Here is a 27854-nt window from a genome sequence, read left to right on the forward strand (position 1 = left end):
TAATATATTACAGGATAGCAGCTTAAGGTATTCTATGACTTGCTGTACGACCAACTGCAAGAAATTTAAAAAATATAATTATTTGAAGTATTCGGTTGTTGTTCTTCAACTGTCCTATATTGTATAATTTTATCATATTACGTGGTATAGTATCTAGTATTATCAACCTGAACACCTTGAATGATACATGGGTGAAACGGCTATTTAGAAATCCAAAAGCTCAGGCATACCTATACCTAGAGGCACCTAAGAGAGGTGGTTAAGGCACTCGACTCGTAATACGAGGGTCGCGGGTTTGAATCCCTGTCACACCAAACATGCTCGCCCTTTCAGCCGTGGAGTTGCTATAATGTGACGGTCAATCTCACTATTCGTTGGTAAAAGAGTAGCCCAAGAGTTGGCGGTGAGTGGTGATGACTAGTTGCCTTTTCTCTAGTCTTACACTGCTAAATTAGGGACGACTAGCGCAGATAGCCCTCGTGTAGCTTTGTGCGAAATTCAAAAAACAAACAAACAAACAATTTATTTTATATACCTTTTTGGAATATATATACACACACACACACACACAAAGCTTTATAAACTGATAGTAATTTATCATCAAAGGAAGAAAATCTACAATCTTGTTGAAAGTTAGAATACAATAAAGATATTGTACTTAGATTATTTCTGTAGCAGATTCTTATGCAACCAACTAGTTTGAATTTCCATATTTTTTGTTTTCTTTTTAACATTTAAATTAAAGCACATAAAAAGTTAATATTTATATATTTTATTATTATTATTATAATGCCTTTATACGAAAGTTGTATTTCGTTTTACCACAAAGCTGCGCTTTGTCATAGGGACTAAGCTCCAAATTTTAGCAAGGTAAAGCCTCAAACTTATACCACGGCGTCACAACATGAAAGTTAAGTAGTTGTTTATATTACGAAATTAACTAAATTAGTAGCTAAACGAAATGGTCATGATAATAGTTTTATGCAATAAGAGAACTACAAAAGTCAAGTGTTTTACACAGTCGAACCATTATGTATTGCCATCGACTATCTGAGGATTTAAAACACAAAGAACACACAAATACTGCTACGATTATTTTAACTTTCTTTCTTATATTAACACGATACAAACAAATAACATGTTCCAGTCTTATTTGTAGACTTCTAATATTGTATTTCTTTACTATGTTTCTCTTCTTTGGTCTAAAGGAGCACTTGGAGTCGAAACTAGTTACTATGGCAACATCTCTACAGCACTAATATGCATTTGTATGTGTAGAAAATATCTCACTCTTAAATAGACATATTCTACAGACCTTTAAAACACATCAATAAAATAAGCTTAACTTCAGTCAAAGCAATGTTCTTTTCTATAAATAAAATAACGGTGGAATTATTTTTTTCTATTGGCGTATAACTATGTGTCACATTTTAAGGTTTGGATTTACAGTCCCTACGATCATAAAATAATATTCCTTTAAAAATTTTCGCTTTATTACTTGTTTTAGTATTACTTTCTATCACATGGAGGCGCCAAAGATATCCGAGGTATCCGGTGATACATAGCGAACAAATTGTTAACAATAAAAATACGCATAATCCAGCTACGAAACCAGCCACTGGTAAGCACACACCATAAACAACCTCCTCGCTTCTTCCTGAAAATACATTATCTTTAGTTGTATTAGGTTCGAACACTAAGTCTACCAACGCCAGAGCATGATATGTCTGCTCAACTCCAATAACTTCTCCATCTGTGGCTTGACGTCTAGTACGAAGCGAACTGGGCTCTTGAGGAAACTGATGTTCGTGAGGACCTTGACCAGAATGTTCAGTGGAATGAATAGCGTCAGATTGATCGGCGATCTGGTCATTCATCGGCTTCATTCCATTATAAGCATGTTGTCTGGAATATTGAAACTGGAGAAGTGGATAAGGATAAGATGGATGGCTCAATGGAATATTTTCACGATTATAGATAAAAGATTGAGCACGTGGTTTGATTTGTGAACTTTCTCTAATGTTACCATTAAAGGGGTGAGAGTGAAGCGGCTTTGTTCTAGAGTCATGCTGAGTGGGAGTTTCTTTCTCTCTCCCATAATATCGTGGACGATCGTACTGTGTTAAAGACGGGAAACGATGTGGCACTGTTTTTGATATATATATATAATCGCTATTTTTAACACTTGTATCCCTCAGATGTTCAGAATATTCTTCATTCTCGCGTTTTGGATTTTGGTATGGAAGATACTGTTTAAGGTTTGAGTCTTGGGGTTTATAAGGTATTTTGTGTACTGGGTAATTTTCATTATCGTGGCGTTTGAATATTTGTTGTTCTTCATAATTCAATTTTTGTCCTAAATGGAGGTACGCATAACTTGGTTTCCTGAGTAAATTGCTCTCATTATTTAGCTTTTGAAGTAAAAGTTGTCCCTCGAAATATGATTTTGAGGGTACAGGGTTAATAGGATAAGTTTCAGGATTTGAATAGTTGAATAACATTTGGAAATCTCTGAGTACTGGATAGGATGAATTTAGAAAATATCTTACAAAAGTGTCATCCAGTTTCTGTTGTGCCGTAAAATATTTATCATTGTGAAGGCTAGCAGCATGTTGATTATCTGTGTGCTTATGAGGAAACAACGGAAGATGGTGTATTTTCTGACAACTGTCAGGGCATCCATGTCGACATATTTCTACTGAACACTCAATATATACAGCTACTGTATCGGGAAATTTAAATGCATAGAAATGAGAATACGAAATTATTGTTGCACGACCATTATAATCACGAACTTTATGAAATGAAGTTAAAATTTTAGGTCTTAGGACACACCCATACTCGTCTGTTAAAGCAACAAGTGGTTTGATGCTATCATGCGCGTAACAAGATTTAACCCGCATATCAAACTGACTTCCATAATCATTGATGGCAATAACCATAGTTAATGGACTACCAACTGGTATGATACCAGAAACTTCATTGGACCATGGACCTTTTCCTTCCTGAATTTCCATCCAACAGTCAACATTATCTCCTTGAAAGTTCAATTCAACAATATCCAATTCAGAAATTTTTATCAACTCCTTCTTCGAATCTTTTTGATACGCATCATACCATTGGCATCGTAATTTTTTGGCTTCATCCCATGCTTCTATGATATCCATCCCGTACTGAATGATGATGGTGTTTTCAAAAAAGTTCCCGTTCATGTTAGGTGTAGTTCCACAAGCGTTATAGTATATATTAAACTCTACGTATGATAAACCTGAATGAGGTTTCACGTACACACAGTTTTTATGCTCATAATGACCTTTAGAAAACACGAGACCATAGAAAGGTGCACTGAACTCCAGATGAACTGACATGTGTTGTTTTCCACATACAACATCAAGTGCGGTAAGTTGAGGCATGGATTCTGGCTTCCCATTGGTCCATAATGACTCTGAGTTTTCTTGGCTGTTTATCAACTAAAGTGAAGAAAGATGTTTATATTATAAGTATTAGATTGCGTGACAAACATGCAGATAAAAATAAGCCATTGTAAATTATTAAAAGAAAATATATGAATTGATGAAATATTGGAATGTTTGGTATGGATACGTATGCAAATATTCTACTTGGACAAGTAACCTGACTGCATGAATATTTAGAGCAGTGAAAGCACAAACTTTTTGAGTAATTTTAAATGTAAAAATATATTTATTAGTAAACGTTTGCCGAAATCAGATGTGTTTTTTACACACGTTCCAGGCAGAGCTAAAATGAGTTACTTGAAATGTTAAGTGCAAGAGTAAAGTTGAGTTTTGTTGTTGTTTTTTCAATACAAAACCTTCTAATGATTGTTATTCTTTTTATTTTTGCTTCCTTAAGTGTTTCCAGTCTGTACATATTTAGTTGTCTAGCTTAATCTCTCTGTGACTCAGCGGTCTGACGGTTTATAATGCTCAAAATCGGATTTCAATGCCTGCGGTGAACAGATCACGGATAGTCCATTGTGTAATTTTGCAGTTAATAACAAACAAACAAACGATAGGTAATAAAGTAGAAAGAACGAAGCTAGTTATCACCACCCTTGAGTTACTCTGTACCAACGAATAGTTGGATTGATCTTCACATTGTAATGGCCCCATGGCTAAAAAAGCAAGCATGTTCGGTGATGTAATTCGTTGTCAGAATACAACTACATAAACTGGTGAGAATTCTTCAACTGAACTAAACTTGAACCCCAATAAATTTTTGCAAGTTGGTTACAACTGGATAATGTTTCCCTTAAATGACTTGTTGTTTTGAATTAAGCACAAAGCTACACAATGGGCTATCTGTGCTCTAAATGACTAAGTGATAAAGAAATAAAAAATGTACCAGATTTCAGGATTACTGTCAAAAACAAAATTCAATGCAGTAAAATCTCATTCCGAACCTTTCGATCCCCGTCACACCAAACGTGTTCGCCCTTTCAACCGTGGGGGCGTTATAATGTGACGGTCAATCCCACTATTCGTTGGTAAAAGAGTAGCCCAAGAGTTGGCGGTGGGTGGTGCTAACTAGCTACCTTCCCTCTAGTCTTACACTGCTAAATTAGGGACGGCTAGTGCAGGTAGCCCCCGTATAGCTTTGCGCGAAATTAAAAACAAACAAAACCAAACCGAACCTTTCGTACACGTAGAAAATTTCCTCTTAAGAACCGTGTGGCGGGCTGACAACCAAAGATGAAGATGACTGTTAAAATCGCTTCATTGTCCTCAAGCTGTGTATTTTTACAAATGACTGACAAAATTAAACAATAGTGAAGGTCACACCCGTTTTTGTTGAGTTTTTCAACAAGCAGGAAGTTTCTTGACAAACATTTCCTATAATAAGTTTTGAACATAATAAGTAGTAAAAAAGAACGAGAATCTTTTATTTGAAAACTATAATAAGTAACTACATGGGATTCGGCACCAATAGACAACAACTTGTAAAATCACCGTAACTAAATGAAACTACTTAAGTCAGGCGCATTCGCGAATTTTAGCAAGAACTTCATCAGACTAATCCAGATTAACGAAGTTTGCATCTGAATGAACTCTTCACCTGTGTATAGTACAAGGAGGACTAACTCTAACACACCTTGTGACGTCCCCACTACATCAGTTCACTGACCGCCAACGGCTTTTGCAGATCACTATATACATATATATTAGTTAAATTAACCTTGATTGGATTGTAAGCTCTTTCTGACATGTTCCTAGTGCGGAACATCTTTGGGGTTAAGAGAGAGCTGCCTGCGCCATTCCTAAACAATAATGATCAATAGTAATGAAACAGATCTTATGGTCATTGCATAATGTATGTTATAAAAGTATATACATATATAAATATATATATACGTTTGTGTGTAAGTGTACTCAGAGACAGATGGATAAATGTATATGTTTTTAAATAAAAGTTGCTCTTTTGTCTATCTTAATATGACTAAATAGTAGAAACAGAAACTGAATGTGTAAAATGCATATTTTTTGTTGTTCAGTTTCTAGGGTTTTAATATTGCGACGGTTTTTTTAAACCTCCAAGTTTTAATCTCAGAGGTACTCTTTATTGTGTTCAATCAACCTTTATAAATATGTAGCCACATTTGTTCATTCCTCGAGGACTAACCTCCCACAGTTGAGGTGTCTCTGAGAAGATATATGTACATAGAAATACCATGGTCATAGGAAAGCGACTGGAATTCTATCTGTTAAAGACTGATTAGTCATTCGCTTCTTTAAAAACATCTACATGTAATAAATACTATACCTTTAAACGAATCCCGAAAAAGGCTTAACGCAACTAAACTTCTTGACCATAATTATATAAAGAGTATAAAAACAATTCGAAAATTATACTTATTTATTATGATGGCCTTATTTGGTGTATCTATATCTGATTCTTATTGAACTTCTGATCATTCAACAGTACAACACTTTCATATTAGTTTACGGCTGTAGCGTCATGTGACTGTTTTTTTCTGACGAGATATATCCAAGTAGCGAGAATTTTAAACGATGTATGATCAAAGGACACAACCTTTCAAAGAAAGTTTTCAATATGGAAGGGAGAAACTCGCGGGAGTTTCAAGACAACACCACCACCAGGCTCCGCAACAACATCCCAAGTGAGTCCGGAACAAAATCCTTACCCAAAAAAGTGAAGGTATAAAAAGAAACCCTTCCTGGTACTATTAACAAGTTAGTAAACATGAACTTGACACTGGCGTAGGTTCACAAACTTCCTTCAGCAACGTCTCGAAATGAACGTTTGTTTTCATGTGAAAAGTGGCTGAAGAAACTAGAATCTAAGTCTTTCAGTGCAGTCCTGGTGAACTTTTGCGCCTTTGTCTGCTTAAATGAGGTCTTGGAAACCGAGATCTTTCTACAATGAAAGGTCTCAGTAATATTTGTCAAGATAAGTGTCCTACATTAATCTCGCCTTTTATGCAGAAGTTTCTTAAATGGAAAATGCTACGTCAGGTTAGAATACGTAAACATCAGATCGGGTATGAGATTGATGACGAGGAAGCAGCTCCAGGAGGAACCTGAAACATGGTTCTTGTAAAATCCTGGTAACTCTCAGTATAGAGTGGAGTCACGTGCTCCTGTTTTGTTTAATATAATTCACTAAGACAGCAGTCAAAAAGGGAACAGTACAATTTAATTTAGAATGTGAACTGAGAAGATGGAAGTTTTCACTTTATTTTATTATGGTGTAATGAACTATTTCTAAGCTCACACAGTGAAGCTAAATATTAATTTTTATGGTTGTTCCTGTCACAATGTGCTTGTGTGATATATAAACATTCACTATACATGAACGAGATGGTTGGTGTATACATATTTGTAATGATGGAGAAACTAAGTGCATTTAAGTAATGTGAGAAAACGAGTTTTCGAGTGAAAATTTCGAACTAATAATTTAACCAAGCAACGGAGAAGTCATTAAAAGTTGTAAAGTGAAAACGTGAAAGATAGACGCAAACTTTTTAGCACAGAGAAGAATTTTTTACATGGTATTTGGTTATCCAAAATAAATTCTGTAAGCTACGAACACATTTGGACGTAAATGGTTACTTGGAAGGTTATTTCTCATCCTTAATCATTATTTGACTGATTGTTGTTAAGCACAAAGCTACAACTCGGATTATCTGTGCTATACTCACCGTGTGTATCGAAACCCATTTTTTTTTTAGTGTTATAAGTCAGCACACTTATTGCCAAACCACTGATTAAAAATTGTTTGGCTGTGAAGATAGTAGGATAAAACTAACTAGGTTGTTTAATTTCTTTAGTGTTGAACAGGATAATTCATGTATTGAACTGATTAAAAATCCGTATAATCATCAATGACTACTCGACTTGTAATCTGAGGGTCGCGGGTTCGAATCTCCTTCACACCAAACTGCTCGCCCTTTTAGCCGTGTGGGCGTTATTATGTGACGGTAAATCCCACTTTTCGTTGGCAAAAGAGTAGCCCAAGAGTTGGCGTTTGGTGGTGATAACTAGCTGCCTTCCCTCTAGTCTTACATTGCCACATTATGGACGGCGAGCGTAGATAGCCCTTGTGTAACTTTGCGCGAAATTAAAAAAAAAACAAAAGGTCAATGATTAGGTTATCCATCTATTTCAATACAGAATTTTAAAAGATGTCTAAATTCAACATGTAAAATTTTATTGTTGAAAATCTTGATACGTTTTTTTTCCGTTACTGCTAACATGCATCGAAATACCTTCTTGATCTTCATTAAGTTAAATTTAAAAGAATATAATTATAATGAATGAACTGAGAGTTCAGATACTTCATTCTGAAAAATGTGTTACACTATGAACCAATGTGTAATATTTCAATTACATGAATGCTGAGAAAAAAAAAAAAAAATCCTATTAAATGTTATTAACAGCATTATAACATTTCGTATAAACTATTAAAGTACGTTACAAGCATCCAAAGTTAAAAAAGCACAAAGTAGTGAAAAATTGTAACATATATAAATTAAAATTATTAATTGTACTTGAGAAAGGATAATACAGAATAAACTTTCAATTCTGCTTTTCTTTCTGAAACAAAATTAGTTTATTTTAAATGTAATAAAATAAAATTTATTTGAGATAAAAAGAACTAAGGATCGAAACTCTTTGTTGTATGTTTATGAGGAACGTTATTACATGTATATATATTTTCTAAAGACCTTAACTTGCGCCATTTATTATTTCCAGATTAGGTAGAAGCGTTTATTTCAGTTTATTTTTGTTCAGTGTTGTTGTTGTTTGTCATCAAGCACAAAGATACACAAAGGGTTATTTGTGCTCTGCCCACCACGGGTATCGAAACGTGGCTTCAAGCAGTGTAAGTACACCGACATTCTGCTGTGTCACTGGAAGGCATTTTGTTCAGTGCTTTATCAGCCTGTATTTAGACACAAATTAGCTGTATGCAAAACACACACATTTTTGGATAAGAAAAAAGAGAAAACAATCGTGACACATTACTTTTATTGGCTTTGTCTTTGTCTAATCACAAGCTTCTCAGGCCTCGGTGATTCGGCAGTAAGCCTGAGGGTTCAGAACCTAGACATCGAGTTTCGATACGTACAGATATATATCGGGTGTCTTTGTACGTTAAACGATAACTCTTCTCATCTTCTTCTGTTGGTAAAACAATTTCAACTGTACATTAATTTATATATATACAGACAGAATCCACGCACACTCTAAAAGTTACAAATATGGAGTTGTTGAATTTTAGAGCAACCTATTAGCAATGCATTCATAATTAATTAAGAATCTTTGCTGGTAGTCTGTTACAATTATGTAGCAAAGGAATTATTTTTGCAGTCTGTTTATGGTTAATGAAGAAGCTTTGTTCTCAGTCTGTTTATTTTCAACGAAAACACTCTTAACAGTTTCTTGAAAGTAAGCCTACATGTTTGCGAATTATTTACGGTTAATTAAAACTTTCGAAGGCAGTCTATGTGTGATTAAATATGAAACTTTGCTAGCAGTCTAAACGTGTTATGCGCATTATATACGAATATTTAAAATTTAAAGAGTACTTAATACTTCTGATTATACATACACACACACACACATATATATATATATATACTCATTTATTGAGATGGATTTGTTTAGTACATCTATATTTGGTTTTTCGTGAACTCGTGATCATTCAACAGCAGAACGACACATTTTTATGGGTTGCCTAATACTTATAATAAATTCTGTTTTTACTGCAAAATGAATCACACAAGAAAATACCCTTTTCTTTAAACTCCCAGTTTAATCCCGTTGAAGCTAATTCAAAACAACGTATTTACCCTTAAAGTGAAGGCTATGCTTTCGCAAGAGAACCCTCCGATCGAAAAAATACATTGCTAGAAAATAGGGCATATCTTGTTACCATTAACATGGTAATAGACGAAGATTTTTTGAAACAGGTTTTCAAACATCCAGCCACCCCTAGAAATTAACAGTTGTCTTCACGAAAAGAACGACCATGAATAGTGGAATCACATATCTGACAACACAATCAATAAACTCAGATAAGGTTCTCGTATCGTTTGGAAGGTTTGCAAATATGTGTGGTCTGTAATTCAAAGCTTTGTCTTTGCAAAAGGTTGTTACAATATAAATTATTGTGTCGGGCAATAATACGTAATGATGGTCATCATAATGAGAAAGATTTACGACAGAAATAGTAGTTCAATGAACTTTATGATCAGCAGTCTATTTGTGGTTAATTAAATAGTTCTGCTGGGAGGTTGGATGTGTTTTGTCGTTTATGTAGCTGCTAACAGAAACATCGTACATAGTAAAACAGAGTTGTTAAAAAAATCTTGGTTTCCTTTTTGAACGAGGTTAATCGAATTCTATTGAGCTTGGGCAGACATTTTTGTTGTTATTGTTGTGTCTGATACAGTTTTTATGAAATTTATTACTTCGTTGATTTTGTTCATAATCAAAGACGGCCCGGCATGGCCAAGCGCGTTAAGGCATGCGACTCGTAATCCGAGGGTCGCGAGTTCGCATCCCCGTCGCGCCAAACATGCTTGCATTTTCAACCGTGGGGGCGTTATAATGTGACGGTCAATCCCACTATTCGTTGGTAAAAAAGTAGCCCAAGAGTTGGCGGTGGGTGGTGATGACTAGCTGTCTTTCCTCCAGTCTTACACTGCTAAATTAGGGACGGCTAGCGCAGATAGCTCTCGAGTAGCTTTGCGCGAAATAAAAAAAAAATTCTAGGACAGTCTATTTCTAGAAACGCGAATTAGGATAGAACTAAATGAAGCTCTTTTTATTACAGAACAAAATTATATTTCAATGTCATATGTTTGTTATCAAATGAATGGATTCTACATGTGTAACCAAAACATTTCGTATGTTCAATGAGTAAATGATGGCATTAAATGGACCGAAATACTGTCACCTTCATCACAGCGGAGCTCAATAAAATCAGCAAATGTCGCGTCGGTCGGAGTGGCGCCAAAGGTGCAATGTCATAATGTAGCAAACAACAGTTTATGAGGTGAGAGAACAGGTTACATTCCTCTCGTGACCAGTATTTGTTTTATCGTTTGCATAAAAGGTCACGCTTCCACTTCAGCATGAGTGGAAATATTTAATGATAACATGTTACTTCTGTCTGTCATTTCTCTATGTTTATTAAATACTTGGTGATAAGGTTAAAACTTTTATTTTTGATATGTGAAGATACGAATAAAGAAGCTTTCTTTCACTTGAAATTACATTACAACAAAAGCCCACTTGAATACAACATAAATTAAGTTAAATTAATTCAGAAGTATTGTGAAAAAATTGGCTTACTTAACAGGCCCAGATGGGCATAACTTTACACCATGTATGAAATAATGATTACAGGTGTTTTCATTTGCCACGTATTTTATGTAAACGTTATCACCCTGTCATGTATCCTACATGATAAATTAATTAATAAGCCTGGTGTAGTTGTCATTAAGTGGATTTTACAAAGTCATTATGTCTAATGTAATACTTACTAAGTAAAACAGGTAAATATTGAATAAGCAAAATATGTCTTGATCTTCATGACAACACGTCTTTTAATAAAGGCATCTAGAACATCATTTGGGTTGTATTGCCCAAAGAAACATGAAATTATATAAAATGAATAAACTGCATAAGATTCTTTGCTTCCGGCTTACTATGAAAATTTGTGAACACAGGGTTCTGCTTCTACTTGCCATTCTTATTAAAGACTATTTATCATCCTTATCTGCAATAAAAAAACATCTTCCTTCTGGGAATGATCAGTTTATTTAGTATGGAGATAATACTGATTCAATAGAGATGTTCTCCTTTGAATAGGGAATAAAGACTTGTATATAACCAACATGGAAAGTCACTGTTTCAGTTTCAAATTCAACGGTGACGATTAATTTAGCAAATAAGGTACCTGACCTTGCATGGTTTGGAGGTTAAGGTGCTCGACTCACAAGCTGTGGTTTGCAAATTAAAGTTCTATCACCGGACACGCTTGCTTTTTTCTCCGTTGGAGTCTTATATAAAACGGTTAACCCTATTGTTCGTTGGTAAACGATTAGTCCAAGAAAAGACTGGAACAAACAGCCTTCGAGTGACCTTGTGATAAGATTAACGAACAAACTAGGTAACGATCGTCGGTATCCCCCCTAATTTAAATATAAACAAAAGCCAACTAGTAATCAGTGATGACGAGAAAACCCACTTGTAGAGAACAATATATGTGTAAAAACGGCTGGTTTGGGTTGAGATTTTTTTTTATGTAAAGGAGCGAACAACGTTTCGATCTCCTTCGATCATCGTCAGGTTCGCCTCTTTCTTTCTTTATGAACCCGACGATGACCGAAGAAGATCGAAACGTTGTTCGCTCCTCTACATAAAAAAATTTTGTCAACCCCAAAAAGCCAACTAGTTGTTTCATTCAGTTAGATTACTTCAGTATATGCCTTTTTATGATAATAAGTGACCAGTTGCCAAGCTTCAAATGATGTTTTCTTACAGCTTTAATCAAATAAATCTTCCATATTTCACGTTTTCGTTTTATTTCCCTACACAAAGGCTTTTTAATGGTTTAACAAACGTGTTACTGAGACATGTGTATTTCACAATATCATATCGTTCCCCTCAGATCAAGAGGTTCGTGTATCTGCATAATTTCATTTAAACTAATATATTTTATGGATTAAGATTCCTACGCCTGCAAATAGACGTAGTAAACTGTAATAGTTTACAACAATACCAGTATTAAAGCCCCTAAAAAAATGACAGGAAATCATTTATGATTAGTTAACGAAAATGACAGAATTGAACTGAAACGAATTTTCCTCTACCTCCAAAATGCACCGACTCTTCACTTATTTCATTAATTTGGAAAAAATTCTTTAATCATCACATTTTTGTAAAAACTAAGCAGAAAATCGAAATTTTATCGCGAACGAAAATAAGTGTGAACTCTGAAAGAGACTAAACGACACTTGAGTATTTTCAGTGTATTCTAGGTAAGGAAGCACAAATCACAAGAGACATCGTCACAACTTTTCAACCCTTTATACTGTACAAAGGATAAAAGATATTTGGTAGTACTAAACGTTTATTTTTCTTTACGTTTTAAGGCCAAATAAATATGTGTTTAAATAACAAAATAATATTTATTGATAAACATTTATTCACCACTTAATTTTTTTTTTTAAACACTGACTTTATAATGTTAGTAACAGTAAAGGAGCCCTGCATGGCCAGGTGGTTAGAGCGCTCAACTCGTAATCTGAAGGTCCCGGGTTAAAACACCTGTCATACCAAACATGCCAGTCCTTTCAGTCGTAGGAGCGTTCTAATGTACGGTCAATCCCATTATTCATTGGCAAAAGAGTAGTCCAAGACGTGGCGGTGGGTGGTGATGACTAGCTACCTTCCCTCTAGTCTTACACTGCTAAATTAGAGGCGGCCAACGCACATAGCCCTCGTGTAGCTTTGCGCGAAATTAAAAAAAAAACAACAACAATGGTAGGCCTCAATGTCATAAAACTTCTGAATTAAACTATTTTGCTGACATATTAGTGAAGTTGAAATAAAGAATAAAACTAAGCCTTTCTAACAAATCAATATAAATATTGAGCATTTAACATAAACACCATACTTGGCTAAAGAACAATCAGGTGATAGTTTTGTTGATAAGCGATGATTGTTGAGCATTACCAAAAAAAGAGCGTGAAAGTATTCTCACCAAAGGGACAAAGGGAATACATTTTTTTATAGTTAGTGATTTTCAACTGATATATGTGGATAAAAATGTTGTTTGTTTTGTTTCTTTCTTTTTGAATTTCGTGCAAAGCTACACGAGAGCTATCTGCCCTAGATGCCCCTAATTTAGCAGTGTAAGACTAGAGGGAAAGCAGCTAGTCATCACCACCCACCGCCAACTCTTGGGCTACTCTTTTACTAACGAATAGTGGGATTGATCGTCACATTATAACGCCTCTACGGCTGAAAGGGCGAGCATGTTTGGTGTGACGGGGAATCGAATCCACGACCCTCGGATTGCGAGTAGAGTGTCTTAACCACCTTGGTCATGCCGGGCATAACAATGTCGTATTGTCACCTTCAGATCAAGAGGTAATATAACCGATACGTAAAATTGTCAGTACCTGATAAAAATCAATAATTACAGAATTGAATTGAGGGAAAACAAATTAAAGACGGTTGTGTGTTTCACATATACTTCATGGTACCTGATTATGCTTTTACTGGAGAAACCATGGTCGTTAATAAGCGAAGTATGTATGAAGTGTACAACAGTTCTTTCTTTTTCTTTAATCGCAAGAAATACGTTTATTTGATTTTACGTTATTATATCCTATAAATTAAGATTCTCTTGTACACAGAATAGACTTAATAAACCTTGTAATACTTTACAATAATATTTTAGGCGCATTGTTCTTCAACCAAATTACTCCCCCTGTTTAGACTATGCAGAAAATGACAGCATATTACAAATACTGTAAAGTATACATACATAGTATAGTATTATGTGACTGAGGTAAACAAAAACTTTTTTAAAGAATGTAGTAAATGTATGGATAGTTAATATCAGTCATTCATAATGATGCAAACAAGATAGTATGGATGACACTTGCATAATACATAATAGCACAGGAACAACAGTATAGTAGAATGTTGACAGACAAAAATAAGATAAACTCAGTTGTGACTGAATAGTTATATATATGTTGCTATTAATTCTTGCCTGTGCTATTACATTTATCTGTTGTTATGCTGTGCCACTCAGGCTTCATAATCCGGTTTTTTAGTATTATTAAGTCTAGAGTTACCACGGAGTCACTAGGGGGCCACAGTTGAGATATGAGGATTATAGTACCACTTTTTTTCTCAGTATTTAGATATATGTATCGTTGTTGTTGGCCATGCTTTCACGTCGCATAATTGACATGGCTTAACGACTAGAACTTTTTGAAAGTATAGAAACGATTGGAGCGGTATAATACGTGAGTTAGGTTTGAGTAGATGAATACTGATTCGCGAGCCCGTGTACAGTCTGTTAAGTTAACACGTTTTTAGTTAAATTCGTTTGTTATTGTCAGCAGTTAGTTAAGGTATATGAATAATGATTTTGAGATTTGAGAAAGAAGTGGAGATATGTTAAAGTACTGTACATGTAGAAGTTAGCAAATTTTCTTTTGTTAGCATTTACTATCAACTTAGCTCTGTCAGCCAACATTACCAAAATTATTCGTGAAGACGAGACTCACGCACTCCATAACTATATAGCATCCCCAAACCCACACAAACCCGATTGTCCACTACGACCCATAATGTTGACCTATGAATCATTTAACTACAACCTCGATAAATACATAACATGGACATTTTCTAAATAAGTAACATCAGCCAGCTCCTTTTTCAAAGACTTTTTTAACTTTAAATATATTCTTAATCAACTAAATCATAAAGCCTTAATGGTCAGTTGTGATGTAATCTCCCCATTCACAAAGTTCCAACCACTGAAGCCTACAAGATAGCTTTAAATCTTTATATCCATGACCCCAATCCACTGACACACATCCTCAGCAACCAATTGGTAACCCTTATAGAATTCACTACCACAAAACTATCTTTATGTTCAATGACCAAAACTTCCTACAAATAAATGACCTAAGTATCGGGAATCCCGTGTCACCAGTTCTAGCCAACAGTTTTATGACACAGATTAAATCTCAAGCGATCAATTCAGCCTTACACCCACCACTATACTGGGACAGGTATGTTGACGATACCATTGCTGGACTTGCATCTACAGAACACACTTAGTTTTTCAACCACGTTAACTCTATACACCACAAGATTAAGTTCACCTGTGAACAGGAAAAAATAACCAACAAGCATTTTTCAACCTCAAGATCACAAGAACCGATACACAATTCAAAACAGAAATCCACAGAAAAATCACCCATACTGGACTATACATTCCCTTGGACTCAGCATATGAAACAAAACAAAAACTCAACATATTAAGAAACCAAATAAACACAGCCACAAAACTATAATCCACTCCATAAAACTGACCATGAAATTAGCAAAATAAAACACTTCATCAACATGAACAAATTTCCTCCAAAAACTGTTGAAAAAATTATAAGCACACTCCTAGATCAACAACAAACAAAAATAAATCCTAAGATACAATAAACTACAAAACCTTATACTGCTGTATACCATATGTTCCCGACATCAGCGAAAAAGTAACCAACATTTGGAAAAATCTTGTAACAAAACACAACATTCCAGTAAACACCAAATTTATTCAAAAACCAGGCACAAAATTGAAGTCCATAGTATGTAAAAACTACACTGACAAACACAACACCAACATTATTTATAAAATACAATGAAACAACTGCCACAACTTCTATATTGGAGAAACAAGCAGAAAAATAGAAACCAGATTCGAAGAACATAAAAAGAACAGCTTCACACCTTTTTGAACACTGCAACTCAAATAAGCACAACATAACTATAAAAAACACCCAGATACTAAGAAGGGAAACAAATAAGAAACGTAAAATTAAAGAAGTCCTACTTATACAACAACTAAAACCAAAATTAAACCGATATAAAGGAACACCTCTATATCTATACTAATTAATAACCTAACATCTAACTCCAACGCCCTTACAGTCTCGTACCCATTTACATTATCGTCCATAAGACATGTGCCCAGCAACGGTCAGTTGTTAACCTGAAAAAAACCTAAGAAGGTCAAAATGTTCTCTGCTTTATTTTGGTAAAAGTTTTAAAACCCATACCAGCCGTCTTGAAATACATTACTAAAATTAATTGTACAATTTGTGCAAGTTGTTTTTTTTTATATTATCATTAACTCAAAACGTTCTTTTGTTACCGAGTTCTCCGAAACAAACTCATCCACAAATAGACGCTGTTACCATAATTATGTCAGGAGTGGGATTGGTTTTGTCAAAATAAAACATAATTCAGATGACGCTTCCAGATAATGATAATTTTTTGTAGAGAGATCGAACATCTGCTGTTAACAAAGACGCAATGGAAAACAAATTAAAGAAGGCGGATAAAAAAGACAGGAAATTATATTTAAATAAAGAAAAAAAGATGTAAAAGGTAGTAGATGAATTACAAGAACGAGAAAAGATTTACAGAAAATTACAAACAAACAGCAACTTAAATGAAGACAAGATCTAGGAAGTCTTAGATAATGTAAGGAGAGTTAAAAAAACAATAACTGTAAAGATTATAACCACAAAATTGGAGAAACACAGAGTAATTAATGACTACAGAATTATAAAAATATTATCTTACTATATATATGATCTATTACGTATGTGTGCTTGTGTGTGTGTGTTAGTACCCATCACCAAGGATTAGCTGGCTTGATTACCGTGATATTTGGTATGGTAAGTCGAAAGTAAACTAGCATATATAAAAATCAAACCAGCCACATCTCTTTCTGTACCTGTTCACGAATTACATCCTTGGACATCAACAACCATTCCATATCGAAAAGGAAAACTAATCTGGTCTACACCTTTTACAGTTACTGTTTCATCGCCTATTATTGCATGACCTTATTGGACTACATGCCTACTTCATCAGCTTACGGAATTTATAGACAATAAGTAATATTAGTGAAATGAAAAAAACAACTAAAAAGTTACGATATAAATATCACATGGAATATCAGGCATTGTTTGAGAAAATATTGGAGGTAAATAGTTAAAAGTGTGATAATATCCTGTTCATACTGCTGGAAACTTGAAAGCAACCTTTAAACTGAAATCTGTGACAGCCATCAGGCATATAGTAGCCACCTTACCAAGATGTTTCTAAAGCAAAGTTTAAGAGTAAATTAACGAGTAAGGATGAAACCTTAGCCAAAATTGCCGAAGATTAGAAATGTTTGTCTATTCATCGTATACGAAACAAAGCATTCATTCACTCACGACCAATACATGGATGCGATAATTGGTGATGATATATATATAAACTACGCAAAAGTAAGATAGATGTACATCTTTAAAGGAAGTTGATGACGGAACTTTAATCAATTAAGGTTGCAGATTAACAACTAAAGAAGCCACCCAGGAATAATGGGTCCATCAGATCAACTAGCGTTGAAACATTAACTATCTCTGATGAAAGTTTAGAATAATTCAAAGAATTAATTAGAAAATAGTAAATTAAGAGGGCTACTGCCAGGAACTGCAGACAAAATCTTATAATGATACAACCGTTTACTCAAAATGAAATAAACAAACAAGACGTTTTTTTTTTTATTATTATTAAAAGGGCACATTGCTAGGATACCCAGGTAAAAGACATTAGGAAATGGAAATTGCTCGAAAAGTACGACATGAAAATTGAATTGGTATTAGTGTGAAAAAAAAAGAAATTGACATTTGAGCCCAAGAAGAATAGACCATGAATCGTAAAACAAGAATATTATATATACCGAAAATGAGAATATTCCTTCTGCCTCAATTACAACCAGAAGTACATTATTTCAAGAAATCAGCCCTTGAGTCAATGGATTAAGTCATGAAAAACACTGCAACATGTTGATTGACACTGTTTCTACAGCTACAATTGTTCAACCTAATTTGGTTATGAAGACTGTAAATTACTTCCAGAGAAAAAGCAAAAATATGGATAGATGCAAACAGAAAGCAATTTTAAATTTCCAACAAAAAGAAGGTTGTAAGACACCCTCACTATCAGAATCTTTTCCAAAGAACATAATATGTGAGTAAACATATATTGGAAAAGAATGCACATTATGAATACATTTCATGGTAGTGCAAATATAAGGTTGGTAGGTTAATCTTGCTATAAACAATTTCACATTCTATGATCAGGAAATATTGTGCTCTACACGGCAATTACACCTTTACGGGTTGAACTTAAAACAACAAGAAAAAAAGCACAAGAAAATGCAGATAACTGACTTACAGAACAATAGAGCATAAATACAGGTGGTCCAAGCAAAGATTACCCACCGTGACTGTCTTTGAAGGTATATCGGTGGGAGAATGGTTAAGTGTTACCTTCAGAGAAGATTTTGCCAGAAGTAAATCAACCTGCTGAAAAGCCCTAGTATTACCAGAGTTGGAACAATCGGTGCATTTCTTCAGTGACAAGACAGCAAGAACTGATAAATGGCAAGAAGACAGACCATCTTTGTACCATACGCCACTGAAAGGAAAACCAATATATATATTCTGGTGACTGAAATGTTTATAAACAGTAACTTAGTGATAGATTTATATATAGTAAATGGGTAAAGAAAGAATATTTTGTTTTTTCAAAGGAAATTTCGATTTTAGATTTTGTACACGCTTAGTTAATGTTTATATTGTCTCTGTACATAATTTACGAAGTTCTTCCGCCTGGGTTACAACCAGTAGTGAAGTTATAGCTTTGGCTAGAGTTATTTGTCTTTAGAAATTGAATATAAAATTAAACGTGTTAATACCGTGTTAATGTAACTGCCTAACTAATCTACCAACATTTTATTGTTAATTTAAATATTGTAAGGAGTATGGTAAAGCTCCGGAACATATAATTCAACTAACCTTTTCAAGTATTCATATTTTGATTAATATTTTATTTAATACTGTATTCTATTTGTTGTTAAGCACAAAGTTTGCTACACAATGAGCTATCTGTGACTATTGAAATTCAGTTTTTAGCGGCGTTATTAGCCCAAAGGTTAACTGTTAGGCCACCAAGGACTTTGAATAATGAACAGAATAATGTACGTGTTACATGTATGGAATTGTCTCGTGAAGGCACTCTCTCCGAGAACCTTTCAGTTTCCTACGATTACACTATATAAAAAATTATTCACGCGCTATACATAATAATATCAATACCTCTAATTTATCGAGTATTTACACGTAAAAGTAATGGTGAATTATATTGTGCAATTATCAGTTTTCGCTAATAAATATGAATTCGCTGAATATTATAAAACCTAAATATGAATGTTTACCTAAATATCTGAATAGTTTAACTGTCAAATAAAGCTGTTTTGAAAAATAACCGTCATTTTTGTATAGTTTAATCATAACAATAATCTACAATGGTATTTTGTTTGTGCAAGCTTTGATAATTGTACGGTAATGAAACCGGTTACAAAACATTAAGTCTAAAATTATCTTCAATGATCTCCAGTTCAGCTCATAAGTTTCAATATTACAAATAATCTAAAAATTGTTATTTTTACCATAATATGAGGTTCTGCTCTAACCTGCAATTTTCTAATATATTCTCTTTGTGTTTGTTTGTTTGTTTTTGAATTTCGCGCAAAGCTACTCGAGGGCTATCTGCGTTAGCCGTCCCTAATTTAGCAGTGTAAGACTAGAGGGAAGGCAGCTAGTCATCACCACCCAACGCCAACTCTAGGGCTACTCTTTTACCAACGAATAGTGGGTTGACCGTCACATTATAACGCCCCCACGGCTGAAAAGGCGAGTATGTTTGGTGCGACAGGGATGCGAACCCGCGACCGTCAGATTACGAGTCGCACGCCTTAACCCACCTGGCCACGCCGGGCCTTCTTTTTGTGATCATTACCAAATGTACAACTCAGCAACTGGTATAAAGCATTCGTAATAGTTTATAGATGAGAAATACGTCTCATTCAGGGTAGAAAGAAATCCAAATGTAATAAACTAAGACAGCAACTGAAGGTAGAAAAGACAGCTTAATAATTTAACCTAGTTCATACCAAAATACTTGTTCAAGCAACTGGTGGTACAGATTACGTCTCGCTAACTACTTTGTCTGTCGAATCCCAGCAAGGCTAGTGACCCCTGGTATTAGGCGAAACGAATCGTCGACACTCGATGCAGCAACTTTAATGTATGTGGTATATTCTTACATTCTTCTTTAATTTCACTCATAAGTTCTTACGATCTTGAATTTCTACCACACAACATTTTAACCGCTATCGTCGTCCCGTAAGTAATATCAAACGTTTACCGTTTAGTTACGTAGTGGGTAGAAAGCATCCCCCTGGTGTCCATCAAATACAATGGATTATTAATTTTAGAAAAACAATACCATTTAACTACTTTTATAAAAATGTTGAAATGATTATATTTTTCAAAAGATATTTTGGTTGACTTCGACTCATGTCCAGCTTAGTTTTGTTTTAAGCACATCCTGTCGCTTGTTGTCATTACAAGGTTTACTTCGCACTAGAATGGTGAACCGCACTTTCTTTTTTTAATTTATTACGTGGATTCCTTGTTTCAGTTTTAAGGGCCTTTGTGGCTTGCAAGCGTTCAGTGTCATCAAGATATATCGACCCTAAAAATAAAGGTATTCCAGTGGATGAGTGGTAGCTTTACGGACTTCGAACGCAAAAAATCGGGGATTCGATTCCCCCATGGTATACAGAGTGCAGGCAGATTATTGTGTAGTTTTGTGCTAAAAAGAATGAAAATTTCAATAATTTGGGAAGATTTACCCTCAGAAATTTGTGGTATTCGGGTATATTTGTCAAAATTGTTATATTACTTCCCACCATAACGTCAAATAATATTAATAAAGGAATAGTGAGCTCATTGTATAGTATATCAGTACAAACGTTTTATGGTATGAATAAGCTCTGTAGATTAAGACTAAACACGTTTAAATAAACGAAACTTTACTCGTATATATAGGTTTAAATTCAATGAATTGTTTTTTCAGAAGATCGATTTCAAGATTCAAGGTACGTCATACAAAAAGTACTGAGACTAGTTAAAACCACATTTATACAAGAAAATTTGTTGTAGCAAATAAAAGCTGCCTTTTTAATTTCAAGTTCTGTAACTGAACGTAGATGTCGGTTTACTCTTGTTCAACAAATTCAACCTCTCGCTGTACCACAGGTTTGTAATTTTTCAATTTTTATTTCAAGCAGAATTTCAGTTTATTCCTGGTCGTTATGCATCAACTCATAAATATTATAATGCTGGTAACTTTTCAATTTATATAACCCAGCTTAGAACTTCGCTTTCATCCTAACCATTAAATATAACCTCATGCTATACCATAAAGATAGCAACGTTTTAAATTCGATAACACAACGCAGAACCCCACTTTCTTTTTACCCATTAAATATAACCTCATACTATGCCACAATGATAGTAACGTTTCAATTTCTATAACATAGCACATTAACGATAACATACACGCGAGGCTCGTTCAAATCTTGAACTAATTTTATTTTATAAATCACTTCTTATATGTAATAAGTTTTCTTTATGTAGTTGTACGTTATATTTCCCTATACTGTGTGTGAGTAGTACAAAATGAGAAACTTGATTAATTCCTGTTGTTTCTTGTTAATATCTATTTACTAACTCACCGTAAAAACAGACAGCAAACGATAAAGAAACAGGTTCACAATAAAGAGATGACCACGTTCCATGGCTTGGATAATTCCTGAAAAAATAAACAAATCAATCTTGACGCTATACCACGTGAACACTTCTGAAACCTGACTGGGAAATATGAAATACATATATCATTTTGCGAAAGCATAGGAAATATACGCGAGGATCATGCATTTTGTTTGAAAAGTATGGGGGAGTACAAAAACCACCATCCACCTGGTGGATGTATAAAAACTATATATATGATTTGAGAATCACAAAAAGTATGTTTTATGTGTGAGGTATGATTAATGTATGCTTTATCTAAAAAGTCGTGAAATGTAAGTTTTACTTAAGAGGTAAAGCTTGCGTTTTGTCTAGATTTTGTTTAAACGTTAGGGGAATGTATATTATTATTAGAATTTGGAAATGTTTTATTTGCTTTTGAAGGATGGTTAATGTATTTTTTTAAAAAAACGTAAGTGTGAGTAAAATAGGAAGAATATGTTGTTGTTGTTTTCCGAAATTAAGCTTATTACAGTCTTGACCAAATTATTTGCATACTTTTTAACAAACACGATCATTTTTATTAAGATACACTTAACGCTATTAAACTAAAAATTCGTGTTATATTAAGAATATGCATATGTAATTTATATAATGAAACAGGTTCTGTGGACACTGTAAATAATTTATAAGAATAGAAAACAAGTTCATTAGACACCCGTAAAAAAGATATGTAATTCAGCATTTCACCTATCACAAAAGTACCTTAACAAAACATATATAACATCAAATCATTATAAATAACGTCTTTATCCTTATATATGTTCATATTGAATATTCATCACTTGGTTGGTCCTTCTCGCACTCTAATATCTTCTGCAAGATGACTTATCATGCTGTTAATGAGGTTATTGGTGAAATCCACCGTGATTTCATTCCACCTTGTCACCAGAAGACGATGAAAATCAGCTACAGTAACTGATTTAGTGTCATGCTCAGCAATTTTCCAGTTTATTTCTGCCTAAATGTTTTCAATGGGATTACAATCTGGAGACTTTGCTGGCCATGGCAATCTTGTAACATCCTCCTGGTCGAGATAATCTTGTACAATACGAGCATTGTGGGTAGTGAGGTTGTTATCCTGGAACACCATGATGAATAGCTGTCCAAACGTAAATTCTGGTTAGCGTCAGTTTAGGGATAGCCCTTATTGCATAAAAACCTTGTATAGTCAGTCTCTTACTCACTGTTTTTCTGAATACCCTGGAATGAATGTGGGAAAGACATTGCAAGAGTCTTTTCTATTGGTAGACGCCGAAAAACTACTGCTTAAGATGACCATGTTTTGATCATGCATGTCCTATATTCCGATGATGTTTCAGGATCCTAAATACAGGATATTAAGGATACCCTACTGTTCTGGCAATGTTCATTTGCTTCGTACCATTTCTGGACAGTCGAACTATTTGACGCCCGATAACTTCTAAAACGTAACGAGGTGTGATTCTACACCGAGTTCAAGGAAATTGTCTGAAAAACGTGTTGATTTATATTGAAAAATATTATACCAACAACACACCCTTTGATACAAAACAGTTGTGTATTTGTGTGTTCTAACAAAAAGTGCTCAGAACAACATATACAAACAAGAATAACAACTCGTGCACGTTTGTTCGATCATACGCTACCTTCTCTGTTATTACTCGAGCATTACATTAGAACTGAAGTATGGATAATCCTTTGATTATATAACCTGCAAATGAGCAGAAAATATTTCTATTGGTCTTGTATTTTCTACTAAGGCATGCATTTCTTCTGTTTCACTTACAAACCAGTTTTGGTTGGTGTTTGTTTGTAATTAAGCACGAAGCTACAAAATGAGCTATCTGTGCTTTGTCCACCACAGGTATCGAAACCCGGTTTCTAGCTGTTTGAGTCCGCAGACATCCCGCTGTGCCACTGGGGAGAACAAACAGTGAGACTGGCTTTTAATTACGCTCCTTCGACCGCCACAATAGTCAAGCAGTCAGATCGTACTAGTGACGTTGGGTGTGATAGTATTTCTTTTATTTATATAACTAGAAGTGAAAATAAACACCCTCACCTTCATTACTTTTTTGTTGTTGAAGAAGGTTAATGAAATATATTATACAAATTAGTTTTTGTGCTATTGTTTAATATATGAAATTCTTACTTACATTCACAATCCAGATCGTTATATATACATACATATATAGCAAAAAACTATATAAAATTGTTCAACTTAGCATGCCCTCTTCATAACGAACAACAACTATAACCACTTCCTGGGTCTTACTACACATATAATGCAACATGTACGAAGTGGTAAGGTAAACATTTTGACAACAGCAGTCGTTACTCATGATAACTTGTATACAGTAGTTGATGTTTATTTTCTTCAATAAGAGTTAATTTCACTTTACACAGTTTCTTTATTCTTTCTATAGTTAGTCGAAGTGAAGATTTCAGTTTACACTTGAATTACAACCCTTTATAAAAACAGGTTTAAATAAATCGCATACTCGGCGTCTTTCCAGAAACATGTAAGCTAACATTTGTATTTCATGTTGGGAAAGAATACAGTGACCAACAAACCTCGAGTTGTGCAATAAGTTTGTTTCTTTGTTGCTAAGTGCAAAGAATGTGCTATCTATGCTGTACTACCATAAATACTGAAGCCCAATTTTTAACATTATAAGCTGGCGCAATAATACAACTTTTAGCAAACGTAATTTCTAGAGATTTGTTTATGCTCTAAATCACTATACTACCCTCATCTATTTATTTTGTATTTATTTATTTTTTCTTTATTTTCTTGTTTTTTGTTCAGTATTCATCGTAAAATATGATGAAATATCACAATAACAACATGACATATCCGAAGGTTTAACTACTGAGAAAAAAAAGGGTATTGTCTCCGTCACAGAGGTCATCGCCATTGTTTTTGTTTTTGAATTTCGCGCAAAGCTACTCGAGGGCTATCTACACTAGCTGTTCCTAGTTTAGCAGTGTAAGACAAGAGGGAAGGCAGCTAGTCATCACAACACAACGCCGACTCTTATGCTACTCTTTTACCAACGAATAGTGGGATTGACCGTCACCTTATAACACTCCCACGGCTGAATGGGTGAACATGTTTGGTGCGATCGGGATTCGAACCGGCGACCCTTAGGTTACGAGTCGAACGCCTTAACTCACCTGACCATGCCGGGCTAGGTCTCCGCCATTAAGAAATGATACATTCATACAGAATATTCAACGAGCACATTTGCAGGCATGTGTGTGAAAATGCGCTCTGTACGCAAATACACCAAACTAAGATCCAGTGTAACAGAACTGGATGGTAGACATGAAATATTTTTGTGCTAGTATCATTTTGAGTGATGTCGAGAAAACCCACTTGTAGAGAAATATATATGCAAAAACGGCTCGTTTGGGTTGAGAAAATATTTTACATAGAAGGTCGAAACGTTGTTCGCTCTTCTATGTAAAATATTTTCTCAACCCAAACGAGCCGTTTTTGCATATATATTTCTAGTATCATTTTGTCCTAGTACAAGAGGAGATGTAGAGACTGATATGGTGTTCACGTTACGAAACGTGTTTAACCTGAAGGGTACAGTTAGAAAGCTGGTAATGTGTCACGTATAATATTTTTTTAAAGTTTTGGGGAAACAAATTTTAGTTACAAACAAATCCGAACAACAAAAAGATGTGATGATCAGGAAGGAGAAGATGAAAATGGTTATAATGATGATAAGAAATAACTGTAAAATACGTTTGTGTGTGTATATGTATATAAATAACTGTGTATTTAGATATACACAGTGTATCTGTGTGCTGTCCCTCATTCTCGCTGCATAATATTATGCGACGCCATGTTTTGTGAGACATTTTCCTCAACATTGCAGGGGTTATTGTTCGAAACGCTGCGGTAACAGCTGTCTTCAACTCATCATTAGTATTATAACGTTGTTTAGACACAATGTGGATGGGTAGAGACTTACGGGCCACCCTGTATATATAAAGTTTCACAGTAAAGCTCTTAGCTAAAAGAAGATATATTTCAAAACCGGTGAGTCAGTCCCGTGTAATCACGGACAAGCGTGCTTTAATAATCGTTTAGCAAAAATAAAAACACAATGTTTTTCCCATCTTGTTGGTTCAATTTGCTATATAAATATTATATAGATTAAAAAAAGATTTATATTGTATAAACAACTTTACGGGAAGAACTCGCCTAACTATCTCCTACTGAACATATGTGTATAGATAAGCTGTAGTGTGCGTACAGAGTTTACGTGAAAGTGGTATACCAGAATATGTACATTTTTCTGCCAATGTTTTCAATGCACCTGTATCATGAGCACAAACCCAACTACGTTTACTGGGTTTACAGTAGCGGATGAAAAATATCAACATACTTTTAAAAATCCTTTATATGTAACAGATTGTTATTAAGACGTTCCTGGAGTTACCTAGAGATGAATCATTTATGAAAAATAACTTTGTAGGAATTATACAATAATATTATAGTGATATGCTACCATACCATTAGGTAGGTATGACGTTTGGTGTAGGTATGATGTTTGGTGTTTAAATCCCCTTCCTCCTCAGTGGCCATATAGTAAGTCTGAGAAACAAAATTAGGCTTAACCTAGAAACTGTTGTTCGTATCGTAGAGATAAATAGTCAACCTATTGATAAAATAGTCAACCTAAATCATGTTCACATGTTCTTTGTGTGTGTCATTAAATAAGAGGTTTATTTTAGACTCTTAATTTTTGTGTCGAGTCAACCTTATTGACGTTTTACGAACTACTTGTTATTATGATGTGATTTTACTTGAGAATACCATACTACCATTTGATAGGCACGATTAGTACAATTCAAAGTTGATTATATCTTTTATGCTTATATTCTGAAACTCAAAACAGTAATATGTATTTTAATTTTGAAAAAAAAAGAAGATAAAAAGAGAGATATGTTCATATACTACGTTGTTGTTTTGTTTGTTGAATTTTGCGCAAAGCTACACGATTTATAATACTGAAATAAGATTGTTATAGAAACTTGAAGCTTACCTTAACTTATTATTTATGCATACGGATTAAGTGTTATGCAACTGTTTCAGAGCTGTTTACTGCAACTAATATAACTTATACTTCTTTGTAATGCGACATTAAAATTATTCTTGAAATATATGTTGTTGTTGTTTTCATTATCTAAGAAATGGGTGTCTAGAAATACTCAAATAACAGTACTGAATTAAATGAAGTTATCTCAGTGGATCAAGTAGTGATCGTTATAACATACCCACTTTAAATGTCTTCACTTACCTATGGTTTCTCCAATGTAGATGCTGTAAGTGAACACAGCTTGCTTGTTCGACAGATAATTGCCGTCTGGTCGCTGTTGCAATAGCTTGGCGTTTACATCCAAGAGAACTTTTGATGGCGAAAGAAAGAGGTTATTTGAGTTAACCAGCTGGAACACTCAGTTCACTATTTTAAAGCTCTGTTTTAACTGTTTTTTGGCGTGTTGTATAAAACTATTGTTTGTATGTTTATATGGAAAACCAATTGTAACGTCGATTCGTGAATCACGCAATTTAATATTAACCCACGCCAGTCTTCTGAACTTATCAAAGATGTTATTAATAAGTCATGACAATTTAACGCACTAATAGTTGATAAATAATAACAAAATACTCAAATGAGTTCGGCTCAATTGCTTAGCGCCAACTGTTCTTGAATTTGAGCGTTTGTATTTGTGCGTCACAGGCATTATACTATCCAAAACCTTTGTGATTTAACTGCTGCAAGCGGCAAATTAGAATAACGTTAGAGAAACGGCGCGAAAGGGAAAGCACATGTATTTA

At 34.4% G+C, this 27854-nt stretch overlaps 1 protein-coding gene across 2 annotated transcripts; it reads right to left on the minus strand.

The window, feature by feature from the left end:
- Positions 1-796: 796 nt before the first annotated feature.
- On the minus strand, positions 797-27378 carry LOC143231528 (uncharacterized). Of its 2 annotated transcripts, XM_076466050.1 has the most exons (3): positions 27313-27378; positions 21940-22016; positions 797-3470 (listed from the first exon to the last, which is right to left on the minus strand). In XM_076466050.1, the coding sequence occupies exons 2-3, from the start codon at positions 22000-22002 to the stop codon at positions 1431-1433; spliced, it is 2103 nt and encodes a 700-aa protein (XP_076322165.1). In that variant the 5' UTR covers positions 22003-22016; positions 27313-27378; the 3' UTR covers positions 797-1430. The 2 variants fall into 2 exon arrangements, with proteins under 2 accessions (XP_076322165.1, XP_076322166.1); XM_076466051.1 differs by lacking the exons at positions 21940-22016; positions 27313-27378 and adding an exon at positions 20311-20532.
- Between the last annotated feature and the right edge of the window lie 476 nt (positions 27379-27854).

This window comes from Tachypleus tridentatus, chromosome 11 (assembly GCF_004210375.1).
Source record: "Tachypleus tridentatus isolate NWPU-2018 chromosome 11, ASM421037v1, whole genome shotgun sequence".
Classification (NCBI taxonomy): domain Eukaryota; kingdom Metazoa; phylum Arthropoda; class Merostomata; order Xiphosura; family Limulidae; genus Tachypleus; species Tachypleus tridentatus.